General features: G+C 37.0%; 1 protein-coding gene and 1 long non-coding RNA gene across 5 annotated transcripts in view; one reads left to right on the top strand and one right to left on the bottom strand.

Moving 5' to 3' along the window:
- The window catches only part of LOC139964363 (heparan sulfate 2-O-sulfotransferase 1-like), a 76,079-nt gene that overhangs the window by 48,523 nt on the left and 7,400 nt on the right, over positions 1-20,156 (bottom strand). For all 4 annotated transcript variants that reach the window (XM_071965912.1, XM_071965911.1, XM_071965910.1 and 1 more), the window contains exon 3: positions 16,592-16,863. In XM_071965912.1, coding sequence (XP_071822013.1) covers positions 16,592-16,863 — 272 coding nt within the window. The remainder of the gene's footprint in view (positions 1-16,591; positions 16,864-20,156) is intronic.
- Positions 616-2,159, top strand: LOC139964365 (uncharacterized). Its single transcript, XR_011791952.1, has 3 exons — positions 616-872; positions 1,239-1,437; positions 1,876-2,159. It is a non-coding gene; the product is annotated as an uncharacterized lncRNA (long non-coding RNA).

The following is a 20,156-nucleotide window of genomic DNA, read 5'->3' as shown; positions in this document are numbered from 1 at the left end:
TATATCAATCCTCTCGATTGTTCTCCTTCAGGAAAAGTGCCAAAAAGCAGCAGGAGAACATCTTTTGTGACCTGTTATCAATCATAATCTAGTTTTTTGTGGCTTGCATGTTGAAGAGCATGAATGGAAGTACATGTGGTGAGAAAATTGGGTCAATTGAGGCAATTTTAGACCCCTTTAGGCCTCCCAGGAGCAGCGTAGGAAATTTGTTTACCACTGAGTGAAGAGGTTTGTTTACAATTGACGAAAACTTCCGGCTTGGATAGCAAAAGATCTTCAGGTCATGATACGAAAAATTGATGGTGCCATGAAAGGCCAATTTGTCAGCTATCCGGTGATGGGTAGCGTTTAGCTAGTGAAAACTTCTATCTAGGCTTAGAGACCACATTACTTTTGTGATTTAGTGTGTAAGTCAATGGGGCTTTTAATGGGCGTATGCTACCTTAAGCAAAAATGCCAAATTTTTCATTTTAAGTGCTAGAAGTCCTAATTTTGGACCAAAGTAGTTGCTATGGTGTGTAAAAATGGTTTTCAAACAAATGTCTGAAAGTTTCAAGCTTGGGTGATTTTTACGAATAAATTAGTATTACAGCCTTAAAGTACCACAAAGAGCATGTGCGTTTCTATACAGTAGACTAGAACAGCCTTCTGAGCATTTCTGACCAGTTTTTTTCCCCAATAAACTATTGGGTCATTAAGCCTTGACCTACCAAAGCTTCCGTAATAATGATTCCTGCCTTGAATCTGCTAAGTAGGTGCCAAATGCACGAAATTCAAAATCCTTCAGAATCAGACCAAAATGCCTGCCGTGTCTGTGACGTTAACAACTAAGTTCAGTGAAATTTGACATCTGTGAGCACCTAAAGTACATGGTAATCATATTTTAGGTTATTTTTGCTAAATTTGGAAGTACCTGGTGTTTAAATAAGGACAAAAACTCAGTCTCAATGCATGAAATACCCATAATGTTGTAAGCTTAGGCCTAGGCCTCAGGTTCATAATGGTGCTACGTTAGTATCCTAGACCAAGTCTACACCAGCTGTAACACAATGTTGTATGAGGTCTGTATCCTAAGTGGAGTGGCTGCTGAGTGCTAATACCTTGCACAGAGAATGTTTTGAGTCTTATTTAGCAAATAATCTACAAAGGTATGGATTTTCTGCTCCTGCATATGTGCATCAAGGGGTTTTTGAGCCTATTCACTCCTCATTAATTTTCTGTTGTTTGTCAATTTTCAGAGAAAGTTGATGTGCTAAGTCCTCAGCATTCACAGCTATATACTTTGAATGGGTGTGGTATCAATGGACTCAACTGGTTAGATGAGGTAACAACAAATCCCAAACAACTCTGACAGCAGAAAGAGATATCCTGATGCTTCCATGGGAGATCTACTGTAGTAACTATAGGAACCAGTGCTTGCCACCAATGGAGAATAAGGTAATTTGACGTTGTTGTTCTTTGCCGAGCAACAAATTTGAATGTTTTATCATGAAATATGCCCCCCTATCCACCTCTCTTCTCTTATGACTGTCTTTAATACATTGTAACAACCTATGCACAAACCTTTAAATGGACTGGATATGCTATTGAGGTGAACAGTTTATCTAGATAGCATTCCAGTAAGCTTTACTTTTCACTACTGTACATACTGTTACAGTGAGGCTGTGGTTTACAAATCCTGATGATCCAGTTTCGGCAAAGAACACCTTCAATTCTCTTCTCTTATTCTTAGTAACTTAACAATTGCACTGGAGTGACATGCAATATCAGTTTAACATGTTCCAAATAGTTCAGGAATACATTGGGGTATGTCCTGTAGGTCAGTTTGGGAGGAATCAGCTGAGCTAAACAAAAGTAGTTTCCATCACTTTTCAGAGCCAGAGACGAAAAAGCCCTCCCCGCTGACCCTTCTCTGGATGATGTTTCTGCAGGTAGGGCAAGTCAGACCAAGTGGACTGTGATCAGGGATACCAATAAAACCTGCAAGAATCATAAATGCACCCAACTTGGTCAAGCTTATCAAAATTGGTGACTGGAAATGTTGTTGCAGACGTAGACCTGGTTACTGCTTACACAGTATTGCTCATATGTGTATTTACACACTGCACCGTGCATACTGAAATCTCTGAAAATACATCTTTATGGACCTAAAATGATAATTGTATAGAATTCTGTTGTGGTTTATATTGTGACGACTATAAAAAGTATCATTTTGGTATGAAAAAAAAAAATTAATCTCTCACTTAAGGTGGCATACTCCTATTAGAGTCTATATCAATCCTCTCGATTGTTCTCCTTCAGGAAAAGTGCCAAAAAGCAGCAGGAGAACATCTTTTGTGACCTGTTATCAATCATAATCTAGTTTTTGTGGCTTGCATGTTGAAGAGCATGAATGGAAGTACATGTGGTGAGAAAATTGGGTCAATTGAAGCAATTTTAGACCCCTTTAGGCCTCCCAGGAGCAGCGTAGGAAATTTGTTTACCACTGAGTGAAGAGGTTTGTTTACAAGTGACGAAAACTTCCGGCTTGGATAGCAAAAAATCTTCACGGTCATGATACGGAAAATTAATGGTGCCATGAAAGGCCAATTTGTCAGCTATCCGGTGATGGGTAGCGTTTAGCTACTGAAAACTTCTATCTAGACTTAGAGACCACATTACTTTTGTGATTTAGTGTGTAAGTCAATGGGGCTTTTAATGGGCGTATGCTACCCTATCCACGCTTGCGCAATGCTTCCCTGTTCATTCTTGATCTAGCACAAAGTGAACCCACCCGGCAGAACAATATTTCTAATCTCCTTTGCCTTCTCAAATGTGAACAAGGCCATAGACCAGGGAGTTGTTATGGACTTTACAAACAGGTACAGGAAGATTATTTGCGTTTATTAACAGTACTGGACTTTGGGATGTAGTGTTCAGGTATAGCTGTCTCAAAACAATAACACACCAAGTTTGCATAACTGTGAGAATTTTTTAATATTTCTTAAAGTAAACTTCATCATTTCCAACATTGCTTCATATTGTATCCACAACAGTATTATTCAATTAAAGGCTTATTTGTCATTTGTAAGAATGTTGATTTGTATGTGCTTTACCCTTGGTCTACCTGCAGTACAGCTTATCCATTGCAATTAATTAATGTTGTCCAAGATGATTAGAGTACAACCTCCTGGAATAGGTTTGGTTGTCTGAACCAAATGATTCTTTGAAATAGCAAATTTATTAATGCAGACAGTTGTAAATAGGCAACATTGCTTGAGATGGGGATGCATCCATTGATAGTGATTCAAATATTATTATATAGGTAATGTTATGAAATAGTAATACTGCCTCTTTGATGTTCCCGAAAAACTCCATCGAGACACCGTACAGGCCCCTTATATATTTATCTTGGTCAAAGATTCAGTTTTCCCACAAGAAGTTTAACTATCTTATTGAATCATGTCACAGGGCCTTTTCCCAAAATAGATTCGATGTGTCTGTAGAACATTCGAGAAGGTTCTTCTCACGTGGTATGGAAGTTTCCATAAGAAAGGGGTGGACTTCCAAACTCCCAACCAATCAGGGCAGATCAGTCATTTATCCAATGATTTTTATATCATGAGCTAATGCAGGATGAGCAAGTTATTGGCTGCCTTCTGATTATGCGCAGAGGGATTTCGGTAGAGTAAGGTATAAATGGCGACATGGGTCTCGCAAGTTCTTCACTTCGTCACCATTTCATCACCCCTTCGAATTGCGTAATTGACGGAGTCAAATCATTGTAATTTTGTTTGTAAGAGAATCGACAGAGAAGAAATTATACCGAACCACTAATCAAATCCTATCGTGTCAACTTGTTTTTCTGAGAACTCATTGTTTTCTTCTATCTTCCGTTCGAGACGTCTCCTGAAGAAGCATAAAATACGGCATCAAGATAACCCCAGTACATCTATCTCGCAAGTCCCGACATAATATTACAGTAACTATAAATCAGAAAAGACTTTGGTCTACTATAGAGCATGGAGGTAAAACAGTCTGTTGTTACCTCCATGTATAGAGCTACCCCACTTAACAGAATTTGTGATTTGGTTCCAGTGTATCCAACCACACAGTTATCCAATTATTGCAACATGCAGTAGCAAACCACAACCACTGGAATTATTGCCCTGCTGTATGTATGTAGTACAGTAGAGATTGACATGATCAAGTCTTTTACCTCATACCAGGGAGCTGCTACTCTAGCAGCTCCCTGCTCATACAAAGCTTCACACCTTCAACTAGCAGGGTACAACCTTAGATTAGCAGCTCCCTGCTTTAAAGAGGGGGTGAAATGGACAGATTTATATGAATCATCGTTTTCTATACACTCGTAGCTATCCAATGATACCCAATTTGTGTCAAACGAAGCTTGCATCCTCGAGAAATAAACGATCAAAAATTTGAGGGTAATAAAAACTTTCTAAAAAATGTTGAATATACGGTAATGCAGCGTGACGTCAGTCGAGGAACTCAGCTCACTTCTGGGACGCTATGTTTACATTCTTAAACGTCTGAGAACACACAACATTACACTGTTGCAGTGCTCCGTAGTAATTGAGATTTGGTGTTTGGAGTTTTGTTTTTACGTAAATTTATCTCGTAACTGTTAAATATGCCGAGCCGATATGTGGTTTCAGGTTGCTCCACCACGAGTAAAAAGGGATTTCACCTGCACGCTTTTCAAAAACATGACAGAAATCAAAGAATTTGGACACGACTCGTTCAAAACACTACACATACACAATGTTACAAGTGCATGTGGGCCTAAACTATTGCCAAATTACTTGTTATGACCATAGCCTAGGCCTCCTTGATGCAGCAAATGACGATTTTTTTTTTGTTTACCTAATATTTTGCACAAAACTTAAAGCCAGTTGGTTTTAAAACAATCAATACTAGATCTGCAATTTTTCTTTTGTGGTTAAACTGGCGTTGTGTTATGATTTTACATAACAGTTGGATGATACAATTACATGGACTAGCCTGTTATACAATGTGTATAAGTTAGGTCTAGACACCATGTTACCACTACTAGTACTATAGGGTTGCACTTGCACTGTACAGAATGTCACATTTTCCTTGCACTGTAAGTAACAAAATTCTAGAAGTTTCACTACGAAGGTAAGTAGCAGGATCATCGACATTCAAGATAATTTAAATCATATTATGGTCTTAATAACGGTGGTTTTGTTATGCTCATCCGACCAGTTTCGGTTCAGGGTAGTCCAACCGTTCTGCTCGGGGACTTCAATCGGCAGCGACGCTTCTCGGCCATCGGGATAGTTTTACAATTCTTCTGCATGGGGCTCAATTGATAGGGAAAAACACCGATATCCTCGAAAACTAGTTCTGCCTCAAGAAAATCATTTTCGTCAAAGCTTCAAATGTTCTTAGAGGTGAAGGCACATTTCCTCGGAATTGGAAGATTCGGGAGAATGGTCGATGGTATAAAACAATTAAACAATGATTGGGACTTAATTCAGAGTTGTTCTGGGTTGAATTAAAGTGACATTTATAAGGGTGCTCTTGATCACCGGTATCAACGTATCCTATCTTGGTTAATTGCATATGTACATGTGTATGCACATTACCATAGTGTGTAGCCTAGGGCTATAATTATAAGTATTCTACAGTGCAGTGTATTAATATTACGGGACCGTGTGTTTATGAATTATGATGTTAGCTTTCAAGACATTGTTTACGAATACAATGTCGTTTCCTTGAATTTTGGAGGACTTAAGCAGTTCAAAGTAGGGTAGTGCTAGTACAACTACACAATACTAGGCCTATGCTGGTATTATTAGTTTACTACTGACTTCTGCCACTGGTGATTGTCAGCACTGGCAATAACTTCATGCCCAGTACATGAAAATTAAATAAGCTTATATTAAAAAAGGTACTGCTTTGGTCGGCTCTAGTTAGTACTAAGTAGTTGAACCCTTGTGTGATTTTATCTGGTGTACCTAGATACATAGGCCCACCTGCTAATTCTGGATAGTAACCACACCCCACTCCGGTGTGATGTGGGGTCATAAGGGGGTATCATAAGGGGTGTGATGTAGTATGCTAAGCACATCACTTGTCTGAGATCCCCCACCACCTCCCCCATCACACACCATCGTTGAAACGTGCAATTGAAACCGAACCAGGTGTTTGAACATCGGCTGCTACGTAGTGCTTACGCGTTTCCCTAGGAACCATGGAAACGTGTTGAATGTAGAGCTGGATATTCGTTACACGTATCACTCAGTGCCGTGTGGACTGAATTTTGACGGGTTGTTTTCTAGCAAATTTAAATTTGACGGATGTTTTCATTTGTGGTATGGATTTATCTAAGCAAAAGCCTATATAAACCTATTACATCTGCTAAAATCAATCGAAGTATGTACACTGACTTCTGTGTTGTTATATTCCAGCGCATACGCTGTGTTAAATGTAGAGCTGTATATATGATGCTAACTTGTTAAAATTTCAAAGATGGTGGTCCAACATCACCCGCGAACGTCGGAGACATGTGGAATGAATTGTGATCGGCCGTTTTCAAGCAGACTGTGATAATTAACGGATGTTTCTGTGTGTGGAATGAAATTATCTAACTGTTTGTGAACATTTGGCGTTTGTTCCGATATTCTAAGTCTTTTTTGAGTCGATTTGATGATCGGTCGCTGCGGCTTTGGAAGCCGTGACCTAAGTACCACCTGTAATTTAGCGGCTTTCCAGTGAGTTATTTGTCATGTCTCAGTGAACTATTACCACTGCAAATTCAAAATTTGTGACGTCACCAAAGCTTAATAAATTCCGGTGACCCCTGGGTCAGCTTCCCAACTGTTTCATCCCCTCTTTAAGGGTTTTTCTATGTGATACAGCATGACAACCTGAAGGTTATGCACTGGGTACTTCCCATGGCTTGACTGCCATGTAATTCTACCAGGATAATTCAATTAGGCCCCAGGGAAAAAACCTTCCATCAAATTGTTGACCCTCTACTTTCATTTAGCATTTCATTTGATGGATATCAGGACCATGTAATTTCTATTTCTGTGTGTGCTTTGTGGGTTTAGGAGATAATTTCTACAGTTTTTCTGGTGTGCTTTGTGGTTTTAACACAGAATTTGTTTGGAGTATATTTTATGGGTTCAGCATAAAATGTCTAAATTTCTAATGTGCTTTGTGGGTTTTGCATGTAGAATGTCTACTTCTGATGTGCTTTGTGGGTTTAGCATAGAATATCTATTTCTAGTTTGCTTTGTGGGTTTAGCATAGAATGTCTATTTCTAGTTTGCTTTGTGGGTTTAGCATAGAATGTCTATTTCTCATGTGTTTTGTGGGTTTAGCATAGAATGTCTATTTCTAGTATGCTTTGCGGGTTTAGTATAGAATGTCTATTTCTAGTATGCTTAGTCGGTTTTGCAAAGAATTTGTCTATTTCTGATGTGCTTTGTGGGTTTAGCATAGAATTTCTATTTCTGATGTGCTAAATGTGGGTTTAGCATATGTCTATTTCTGATGTGCTTTGCAGGTTTAGCATAGAATGTCTACATCTAATGTGCTCTGGGTATAGTAAATATTAACAAGTGCTTCTATTTGAGAAATTTGTTTTGATTGGCAATATTTGAGTGCAGTTTAACCATTTTTTGTGCAAAAACTATAAGACATGTTTAGGTGGGATAACGGTGTCATTTCCTCCCCTTTCTTCATTGCCTAATGCTCCTTGTAAGCACACATATTTTGTTACAATGTTAGAAAGTTGTATTCCTTCAAATTAGAAACACTGTCATGAACATTTGTTATGCAATAGATCATTGTACTTATTGCTAGGAATAAACTATGCCCCATTGCAAAAACAAAGAACCAACAGCACATGCACTTCATAGTTTTCCTTCATGTAATAATACAACGAAAACGTAGAAAAAAGTATTCCTCTGCTATTTCTGCTAAAATGTTGTGGATATCACATTTGAATTATTCTGACCTGAAATTACGGTACTTGAGAGTTGATGCTGTAATGGAATGGATTTGTTATTATTGCTGAGAGTTCCAAAATGTCAGTTATAGAACTATCTTTGGCTACTTTTCTAATTTTTAAGAACTTTTTGTACGAAGATGGTTATTGTACATGTATATTAAAAGTATATTTTCTGGAGAAAAAACAGCTGATTAACGATATAAATTAATCTGTACTATTCTTATGTATGTAGTTTATAATCCCATATTTACATAGCCCCTATGTTACATTCTTCTTGTCTGAAGTTCCAAACATGTGGTGACTTGTTGATAACAGTTGAAAACTTTTCATTGTGAACTTTGGAACTTGCCCTATCCAATATCATGGAATAGTGGGGAATCCCCAATTTCTGTTTGTGTACGGATTACAGGTTTTAGCCACATGCGAACATGTTAATCTAATAGCGTATGTCGAGTTTTAATGAAGGTGTGGGGTGCTTTTTTCCTTTTTGAAAGTGCATGTTAAAAAATAAAGGCCCTAATATAGCGTGTTATTTTGGATGTTTTTTTTATAACCGTGTGTGTAAGAGTATGTAGTTGGCCTAGCCTATGCCATTGAATGAATGACAATGACAGTCTCGTAACTAAGTGCTTTGAACCATAGATGATATTTTGAAGAAAATCCCGGTAGTATAGTTATGATACCGGGATTCATGTTGCAGCACAACCGGTTGTGTGAAATTTGCACTACCACACAACGCTACCCACTCCCCCATGCCCACCCATAGAAACTTTGTGCAACTAAATCGATTGCAAGGCTGTATCATCAATCTACATAGGATATTGATTTTAACATGTAACTACAACTAAGATACAATTTTGGCAAATGCCATATATCCAAGTCAGCTTTAAAGTATGATTACAAACTTGCTGACAAATGAAAGGTATTTTGATTCATCCAACAAGCACTGGGTGTAAAATGTTTAGGGTTATAACTCGTGGAATACAAGCTTTATAGCCATGTAGTGGTAAATGAGATGCACGTTATTCACAAAACCATTTAAATTGCTTAATGCTAGGGAGTGCTTCATCCTTCTAAACAAACCATAAATTTGCATAACAGTTTCAACAGCCTTAACAAAATATGATTTGCTGCCACAATCTGAAATCTGGGTCATATTAACTAGTACTGACAGTGCATATGTCACTCCAACATAGATACACAGTGGTCATAACTATGTGTGAAGGTAAAACTACACATATAAAGCACTTATCCAATTCCCTGAAGGAAAATTCTTGTGTTCAATTAGGTTAAGGAATGGCAATGAATGGTACAGACAGATGAAGTTAAGAGAGATTAGAGCATAGTGTGCAGCATGTGTATAATAAATCAAGTTGCACTGTTGAATATGTAATTATAGGACACACATCATGAGGCTTAGCATGCATGAAGGAAACACTGATAGGGATTAAAGCAGCTTTCTAAGTAGACTTTGATCAAGTTTCTCATGATATTGGTAACTAGTTCATAAGCATCATTTATAGTCACGCTTCTCCATTCAACGACCAATTATATTCAAGAAAATGAAAATGCACAACAGAGAATACGACCGTTGGAAATGAATGGTACAGTAGATTCAGAAAGAAAGATAAAATATTGCCTGTTCAGAGATGCAACAGTTTACACATGTGAGAATCTATGTGCCTGACCTCCACTTTGGGTCATTTGTGAATCAAATCTGTGTTGTTGTGGCGGCTATAATGAGCACAGCCACAAGCAGATAATGAGTCACACTAGAGTGCACACTGTTTCCAAACTAACCTCCACGCTATACAGTTTCATTCACAGCCACGGTCAAGCTTTTACTAAGCCGATTTGAACACAATAGCGAGTTGAACAAAAGAGCACTCTTAATTAAGAGTCAGAAGGTGTCCAAACGTTCCGCAAACATAGTGTGTTTATAGGCCATATTATATTTTCTTCTGCAAAGACAAAACTTCCGTGAAATTAATTAAGGAAATGTGAATTAATACTGCAGGAATCTATAAAGATAATTTTCTTTCTTGCCCAGTTGGCCAAGTGGGTACAATAACTTTTGTTGTATTTTTGCAAGTACAAGTTTCCTGAATTTTTTAAATTAAAAATCTAAAAAATCTGAAAACAAATCACAATCTAACTTCTTGTACACATGCACATTAGCGTGAACTCGAGTCTAACATACGAAGGCTCTAGCATAATCCTACATGTGAAGAACAAGACCTGAAATCCCTAGCAGATGAAAAATATATTTTGACTGTAGAGCAAAAAAATGTGGCACTTCTTCAGATCGCATAACAACACAAAAAAATAATGGGAGCAGTCTAACCCGTGCTTGTACGCTTCAACTTATATCGCAAATAAGCTTGCACTAAAATTCTCACCGAATAAATGTCTTATATTTCTAACCACATGGCAGCCTAACAACACATTAAGTCAATGAGAAAATCAAGCCTAACCATTTGTTTATTCGCTAAAATTGTGTCGCAGTTAGCTGGCACTAAAATTATCCACGGTTTAGAGGGATGTACTACTGTTATGCAGAGATCAACTTTACAGTCCATGGTCTTTGTAATTAGCAAACATGCGTGGCGTAGCTTAATTATTGTTTAGCTTGACTTTTGGTAAGTCAATACGGGTTTTCCGAAGTTCTTGGGGCGCATATTTTTAATGCAATGGCTGATTCACTTTATAGCTACGTACCACTCGTTGATCAAGGCTAGTAATGTACAGGCCAAGGTAAAGGCTATACTTATGTGCTTTTTTAACGAACTTTCGAGTAGCCAATTGTCACGATCGTTCATAAATGACCAAGAATTTTCATTTGTGAGGTTTGATAACATGGAAGATCGCAAGAATTATATAAAGTATTGAATCTCGGACATTTGACAGTGGCGGATTGTAGTTTATAAGGCAATTTGCAACATAAACTAAAGCTCTACTGACTGTCAAAACCGCCAAAGTTTATCCGCTTACTTGGCCAAGTTTGCTCATTGTTTGTGAACATTAAGCAGCTTTGTGTTGTAATGACGTTGTGCTCATTGGCCATCAGCTGGTGTGCATTCAGCCATGGGACCAATATGCATGCATACTGAGCAAGTGGTGCGAGATTTTGGCCTGTCTGGACATGGCGGTTAGATTTGCGAGGCTTCCCTTACGCGAAGATGTAGACAGTTAGCAACTTAGCACCAATGAATTATCCATGGGAAATATGGTCGTAGCTTGTCATATTATTGTTACTAAAACATGTTATTACGATAAAAAATCATCTCTTCAAGATTTGTTTTGTATGTGAATGATCATGAGATAACAAATTTATATCAAATTTTTACTTCAAATCCTTTCACCTTTAATACAACCAGTGCATATCAAATTCATGCACTATGCATACTATAGGTTCTGCACCTATGTCGCTAAGTAGTACCTGTTGTTTGCAATGTTGGGGCAAGCTGAGGCAATCTCTTCGCAGCGAAAACAAGTCCGACAAATTCTTTTAAGTCCTCACTCCCTTAGAAAGTCGTTCAAAGCCTTAACCATCAATACCTTAATATCATCGATTGATATTTCATCCTCCATTGCAAAAAAAATAAGAAATATTCAGTACAGATAACAATAGATATTTGGAACTTTACAACCCTGTTGCAGTTGGGAGTCTGACCTCGTATATGACCGTTATTGCAAAACTTTGACAAGAGCTCTGTGACCCGTATATGACCGTTATTGCAAAACTTTAACAAGAGCTCTGTGACCCGGAAGTGCTTGTTACAGAAACTACGCGAATATATATATGTGTCCAAGTCTGTGAATGGTTCTCTAAACATTATGTCACCAAATATGCATATGTGCAAAAAAAATAGTTCCAAATTAAGCAAGGATACAGCCAAATATGTATATATCTACATCGAACGTCAGAAATGCAAACAATGTCATGAATTATTAATTTACACGGTAGTCCGTGCCTGTGTCGAAAACGTTGGATACGGATTGCGGTAAGTTTTGAGGATTTTTGGAACTGTGCCACTTGCGTATTAGAACATATAATCTAGTAGATTGTATCTTTCTATGTAGGGAACGAATTATTATACATGATCAGAAAGTTTCATTATTGTTCATGAAGTAGAAATCATGAAGTTGAAATCGAACTTTGATTTTACATCAATATTTGTATCATGGAAGTGTATGTGTAACTCCACTGACGTGCTATAGGCTACTACTATTACTTCTAGTTGAGCACATGCATGTGTACATGGCAAAATCACAATTAGGCCTATACCCCTAGCTGCCTATACATCGATGTTATATTTGGAATAACCAAATATACTGAAATGTGTCGGTGCATGTGAACCATTAGCTATGTTTATAATATTATATAGACACAATAACAAATTGTGATCATTACATTTCTGAGGAACTAGGACTACAGTTCACATATGACAAAAGCATGCAATGGGATGATTTGGGTTTTCCTTTGATCAAATCCTTAAGTGCATGCATTTTTAATATGAGCCCTCCATGCTGCTAGAAGTTAACAAGTAGTACCAGGCCTAGTAATATTATGGTGGATTATTTGCAAGGTTGGAGAAATTCTCATTATTCACTGGGGCTAGGGCCAGCTATCTTTAACAACTTATCAGTAAAAGGATGAGGTGTTTCATCAGCCTTAGAATGATTGTATGCTATTTCTTTATCAATTGCAAAGACAGATCGATACCAGAAAATAGTACAGAAATAACTCTACTACAAAGCACAACACCTTCTGCCAGTGTGGCTAAACAGTTGATCCCAGTGTGTGGGAAGATTGTTCAGATGTCTCCTCCAAGTTATTCTAATGAGGACATTTACCATGAAGAAGTTAATCTTCCTGCTGAGCATGAAATGTTTGATGATGAAGAATTGGTTGAAGTTGAATTGTAGTCATGATCATTTACAGTTTTCTTTTCTTTCTTTTTTTAATTTTTATGGCAGCTGTCCGGCATTTAAGCTTCCAACTCGGCATTCAACATCTCAAATCCATTAAAATTGTATTAATTTGCATCCCCTGTCCTACAGTTTCTCCATTGCAGTTTCCATACATCTCTGCCCATATTTGCAAAGACAGATGGATTGATCAGATTATTCCATTCTTTGTGAAAATAATACCAGTTTTTCAACATAGTGAATCCAACCTATGGGTATACATTATTTTGCTAAGACTGCTAAGGCTTTTTCACTCAGTCAAGAAAATGCTGTAAATTTGCAGAGTCAGGAGTTTAGCCAACCATGTAATTTGAATCAAAATTCGATTTACAGACTACAGTAAGGTGCCTTTAACTTTTTATTTACATTTCCATACACCCCAGCAAACAGGCAAGATGGTATGTTTAATATGTGATGCTGGATGCCAAGTTGGAACTGTGTAAGTATTTTGAAGATTTTACCTGACATCTGTTTATACAGGAATATTATCCTACCATTGTAAGGTTTAGTTCCTACTGCACATGAGGTGGTCCCAATTATTTGATACTGAAAATACTAAAATTGAGGCAAATTAATTTCATTCGGTGGGGTGGGGGGGTGGTTGGTTATATGCTTGATCATATATTTGCATATGAAAAGTATGTTTGTATGAATTTATCTTTGTATGTATGTCATGTTCTACAATTAAAGCAGCATTTTGCGTTTTGTCGCCGTTTTCCACTTTTTTGACAAGTCCATCAAGTTTTTTACATATATCACAAAACAGCAAACTAAGATTATAGCCAAGTTTTTTCCCTGCCAAAAGCGTTAATTGGCGAGTAATTAAGGACATTTGCAGATAATGAGAAAAGTGTCCTCCGGCAAATTACACATTTAATATTTATCGCACACAGTTCCCCAACCCACTACAGTAGTTTGAATTCAACCAATCAGAGATGCAGGTTTAGTTATGAGCCGTTGCTAAAAATAGATTCAAAACGTTGAGTTGGTAATACAACCAGCGAGCTGGACTCTAACAGCTCCCTGGTACAACTGCCATAGACAATCTACACAAATCAATCATGGTGTTGTATTACGTATTGGCCAATGATGTTCGTAGCTTTGAAATTTTCATATTATGGGCGATGTGTATTTGGATCCCAACGGAAAATATCTTGGAGAAAAACAAATTGAAAATTGTAAATTTTTCGACGTTTATACCACCATTTGAAGTAAGATTTGAATAGATAAGCTAATAATGTATGTGGTTATGACATCGTGGAATCAGTGAGGTTGAACCATAGAAAAGGACGCATAATGCTGCTTTAAAACATGTTTAACATCTTTGTATGGTTTCACTTATTTTGTACAGTATCCCTATTGTTTTTGGTTCAGGTCACGCTCAGTTAAAATGTGGAAGTCTAAAACTGCTGTCTCCTGTCCTTTAAGTTATGTAACTAGAACATCTTGTCCCTTCTTCAATTACACAGCAATAAGTAACAAGAATCACCTTAGTTATTCCAATTTTAATGAAATCTGTAGTAGTTGGATTTGTACTAGGAAACCATTAACATCTCCATAGAGGTATTCAAGAACCAGTGTTTTTTTCATAACAATTCTGCTTTATATTCTTTTTAAACAAGACCAAAGCTTTATGAGAAAGCAGTTTTTGGAGCAAGGTTTATGTTTTAAGGGAGTTAAATGCATTCTTTCAATTATTTCCACATATTCCATCCTTCATATTCTTCTACCATTATCATTATGTTACTTTTACTAAACTGATATGGGAACAAAATGTAAGTGCTCACTATGAATTCCCTAAGCCGTTTAAATCTTAAAATCACACAAAGATTGTTGCTTTCAATTTTGCACTTCCACCAAACCTTTCCAATAGTACTGTGTGTACCTTGCCCATAATGACAGACATTTTCAATTCAAGGTGTCTTTACTTTGATGGTTCATTCTATTAGTTGCTTTCATATGCTTTATCACATTCAAATGTTTACACATTTCATTTTGGATTGGGGGGGTGGTGGTGGTCTGTTGTGGGTTGATGAGAGGTGACAATTCTGTTATCAGAGTATAACAGTGTTTCAAAGAAAGGAAGCTATTCATCAAAAATAAAAGTATTGTTTAAAGAAGAGATTTTGTTTGTATTTTTTGTGTACAGTTGTAGTCATTTGGCCAATTAAGTTCAATTTTGTTTTAAAATCAGAATTTGATACCTGTCAGGCTGTTTTGCTGTATTTAATACCCCTCAGCACCCCCACCACACCACCAACCCCTATCCACTGCCCCGCCCCACCACTGCCCCGCCCCACCACCCCACATCTTAAACACTCAGCTTCATCCTTCCTGGTTCACTGAAATCTAAATATCCTTAAGAAGTGCCCTATAGCTACATTGTCCCTAGAACATGCATGGTGAGAAGTTGACTTTCCAATTCAAAAAGCTATCATTTGAAAAATACACCCAAGAAAATGGATTCCCCCCCCCCCCCCCCTGCATGTGGAAAATCATTCATGACTTACTCATAATTGTCCCAACATCCCACCTGACCAAAATTGGTCTTAAAATCCTCGACACATTTTCCTGTCGATTATGTCCAAACCAATTACCAAGTTACGCATATTAAACAACCAAGACCATAGAGAGGTCAAGTGTCAGAGCCCAACTTTCAGTATCAGAAATTGAAGCAGCAAGGTAGAAGGGGAGAGCATTTAGTTGCCGTGCAACCCTGCTGAGACAGCTGTTTCCATCACAAAATGGTGGCTATACAGCGGCTTGGGCCTATGTGTTGAATAGATCTGTGACTGTCTGTATTTTCCTTACTTTCTTTCCGAATGGATTTGAAATGGATCGGTTATGAAAGGATTTGGGCGTATTTTCGTGAATGTTCCTGAATGGAAGAGTTTACCAGACCAATATTTTGAGGGTCACTATTACCTGTGGTTTCTGTGTTCCAAAATCTCTACGTAAGTTACTCATTTCAAATTAAACTGACTTAAAGTTAACTAGGTATTTGATTCTGAAGGTTTATCTTAAAGAAATATCGTTTTGAAATTTATGTTCCAGTTTTCTGTTTAGTGGGCAAGATTTAATTTTCTTTAAGTCAGAAATCGGTAAAAATTTGTGAGGTCACAGGGTCAGACTCCCAACTGCTTGTGTGTGGTGTGTAAACAGGCTGTGGAGTGACGCAACTATTCACAGTTGACCCTTTGGCCTGTTACGTAAATAAGCTGCTGGTATCTCTGAACTGGCTTATTGAGTCCTACAATAGAAGGCACAGAGTACTCCACAAACCTTCTTGACAATAAAATGCCATGACTTTTCCATCACAAAATTACAACTTCTATGCCCTTTTCAACAGAAACAAGTCTGTTCCTATTTTAGGCAAATATTCAGTAGGGGAGAAGAATCGCATAAGACAAACTTAAAGGAAAGTCATGTTTCATAAATTCACACAATTATGTTCTTTACCAGGCCAGGGAAGTTATTTCAAATTTCTGAGAGTTGTCCAGGTTTTCAAAGGACCATGGATGAGAATCTTTTGCAATATTGCCAGTTTTGCAGGCTAGCTTGATTGGAATACCAATATAGAAGGTTGTACATAAAATATTAAAATATAAACCAAGGACTGAATAAGACACCAACCTGATCTTGTACTGACATAACATAGTTTGAATTAACATGGTCGTTTTTGGTATGGTTGCTTTTGGTTGTGTTGACATGGAGTACATTGAAGTTGTTTCCCTTGCATAAGTCATATGCGATACCCGTAAAGGAGGTGCTACCAGTCTTGGGTACCCTGTTATATATCACCAGCAGTTCTTGGGAATCGTCTCCACCTTTCCCTGGAACCATAGGAAAAGGCGATGTGTCAGAGTCTCTCAACTTTCTGGAGTTAATACTGTGTAAGGATTTGTCTGTTGATGGAAGAAATGCCAAGAATGGTTGTAAGGAAAAAAACAAAAGTAATAGAAACTTGGAAAAAACACAGAATGCTTATGATCAGTACTCATGAAAATTTGAACGATTTAGGTCGAACAAGAAGAGTGTAGATGATTTAAGAAACAAGGTAAAAAAAAAGCTACTGTAATACCTAGTCATCCACCAAAGTGTACTTACTGTAATCTGTACAAAGTTGTGAATATTTCTTGAAATCCAAAAATACTGTGTACCTAAATTGTAAACGATTATCATAATCACTTTGGTGATAAAATAGATCTGCACATTGATACAGTTATCAAGAACCCTTTTAACCAAAGTCAATTAATAAAATTCAGAGAATCTTATTGTTTTGAAGTGTTGATCATTAATTTAATTTATTCTTTGTTTAGACTGCTTAAATCACATAATCAGATTAAGCATTATGTGGACTTCTTCTATAGTCCTGGTCTCTGTAGCCGTGGTCATTGCCGTGGCCGTGGTCCGTGGTTTTCCCCATGGTCCTGGTGACCAGTCGTCTGGTCGTGGTCATCATATTGGTCATCTTGTCCTCCCTGTGGTGGTCATCATTGTGGTCATCAAGGTCTTGTTCAGGTGACTTACGGACAGACTTCATTATTGTTATTATAAGTGTAGCATTGTACCTGAGATGTACAATCCTACATATAAGGTTAAAGTACTTACAACTTTTTTGGAACCCATGTGGCACTCAGGTACAAGTAGAACACTTCAACCAATTCTATCCAGGTCTTCCGAAAAAACTTGACCATGTTCAATAAATCAATACATTTCCTAACCCTCAAGGCTGAAAAGCATAATTACTAAGTCACTCAAGAACACTACAGTTTACAGAGTTCAAAACAAGTGACTATACTTGAAATACACACTATGAGATATGCATTATACAGTAGGTCACTTGATAACTAATTAATGTGGAGCTACATGCATACAGAATTGCCAGTACAACTTATAAAATGTCTAACATTATGTATAAGTTTAGCTTTTGGGTTGATACACATTGCTAGATGTAGGTATGTATACTCCATACTCAAATCCTGTAACAATGTATATAGTTCATATTTATTACCTTGAAAAGGTAAATTTCATTTCCAATAATCAAGTTGTAGATTTGAAAGATTTTTATCTGTTATGAAGAGATATTGGTGAATAAATCTAAGAATCAAAATAACAATCATATTTCGAGGAATAATACTGAAGTTTGTTAAAATTGTTACCAAAGACCTAAATCTTAGAACTGAAAGGAAACAAGGCATCACCCAGATATTTTGCAATGGTCATTTGTTGGTAGCAATGTAAGGATTTTTTCAACTCTAGTTGCTTGTGTATTTCAGTATTGTAAACTGCATATTCTTTGTTTGTATAAAAGCTTCTTTCTTAATGTACTGTAATTCAAAACTAGACCTTTATTCTATTATTTTTTATATTTGCTTCCTTCAATACCCGATTGAATGTATTTGTACAATCAACCAGCTTCCATGACAACCCTCTAAAATGGCTAACTTTCTATGCATCGTACCCCAATAAACCTACCAACCTGTGCCATTAGGCCTACTGTATGTATTTAACAGTCGCAAGTTCTTGACTGTACCATGTACTGACTCTCACTCAAGCATGTAATAATTAACTGTGCACACTTCACTGTATGAACCCATTTACTGTACCTGTACTGTAAATGGTCATTCTGTGAAATTCCATTTTATGGTAATTAACAAGGGGATGTATACATGTGTATATTTTGTTATTACTGTACATGCTTAATTAACAAGTTACTCACATAAGGAACCCAAAAGCCACAATTTGTATAGTAAAGAGCTATGTACACTACCACACACTGTACATGAAAGACCTTAATTGTCTCAATAATATTAGAACTACAATACTCAAGTTTAACTCTGTAAATTCTCTATCTCCTACTTTCTTTGATATCATCATACTGTGCTGATGGAAGTAATATTGAAATCTGTTGCCATGGTAATCAATGCAGGCAGCTGAACAAATATCAGTATATTTGTTATGATTTAGTTGAAGTTCATTGTGAAAGTATAGAAAACAATGGGAAACCAAAATAGCTTTCAGCAGTGAATCAGAATAAATGTAATTTGTAGATTTTACAGGAGAAAACTATCAGGCCAAGGGCACAATGTGGAAGAAAATAAACAGATAAAATGAGCAGGCTTTGCTTTCAAAACCGACAAATATTTCCAGGATGTACATGGATTTATTCATATTGTGTTCATAATTTAGTGTGCAATGTGATCACGATATTATTTGTACTAGTGATTAAATGTCTAGTTGGTCTCAATTTTCGTTTAGTTAACCTACCACAAAGACAGAGTCATTTATGGTACCACCCAGTGTGCCCTACAGTACATGATAATAGAAAATTGCAATTCTGGGAGAGTCTCTACATGTGTACTGTCACAATGCAATAGATGACACTGCTATTGTACAAAATGTGACCTTTTGACTTTGTGCATTTTACATACAGAACTTTGTATTCATTGTGCATTAATTAAGCATACTGTACAGTATGTACAGTTTACTTAAATTTGGCCAAGACATGTTTGTCTTTAGCCATTTCTATTAAGTCCACAATTATAAGTATGGAATGTTACTTAAAGAGGTGACTATCCCATTGAAATAATTTTCTGCCAAGATTTTCGCTTAATTTACGTAATTTGGTAATTAACAAACTAGCTTTAACAATTGAAATATGTATACACATTCTACAGTACAAGTAATACTATTTCCAATGACCACATTCCATATCCAGGTCATTCCCATATGATAACTTAAAGTCTTGACTCTTGAACTTTTTATACTTTTCCAAACTTCACAAACACCTGCTGTTTGTGTGGTAACTACATTGTGATAAGTTCCTCCTCCTGCAGGGATAGATTGTACAGTTACAGTATATACTACTCTAGACTGTACTAATAGTTTTACTTACTGAAATTATTTTTGAGGGCATTGCGGCAAACATCGAAAGGTTGAAAATAATGCAGATAGGAGGGACCACGGTACAAGGGATGGGCAGGGAAGAATCCATGGCCCTTTGCAAATTGTGAGGAAAAGTAACATCAAATTACAAATTAGTGCATCAAATACTACACTATGGAACATTTGATGCCTAAACATAACCTATACTCAGCTAATCAATATAGGCCTTATGCAGCACATTCGATAATTTGCAGAATTGTTATTGTTACCATGCTTACTGGGCCAAGAAATATGAAGTCACTAACTGCGA

The sequence above is a fragment of the Apostichopus japonicus genome, chromosome 22, assembly GCF_037975245.1.
Source record: "Apostichopus japonicus isolate 1M-3 chromosome 22, ASM3797524v1, whole genome shotgun sequence".
Lineage (NCBI taxonomy): Eukaryota > Metazoa > Echinodermata > Holothuroidea > Aspidochirotida > Stichopodidae > Apostichopus > Apostichopus japonicus.
Note: the sequence above shows the minus strand (reverse complement) of the source record. Positions and strands in the feature narration are given on the sequence as shown.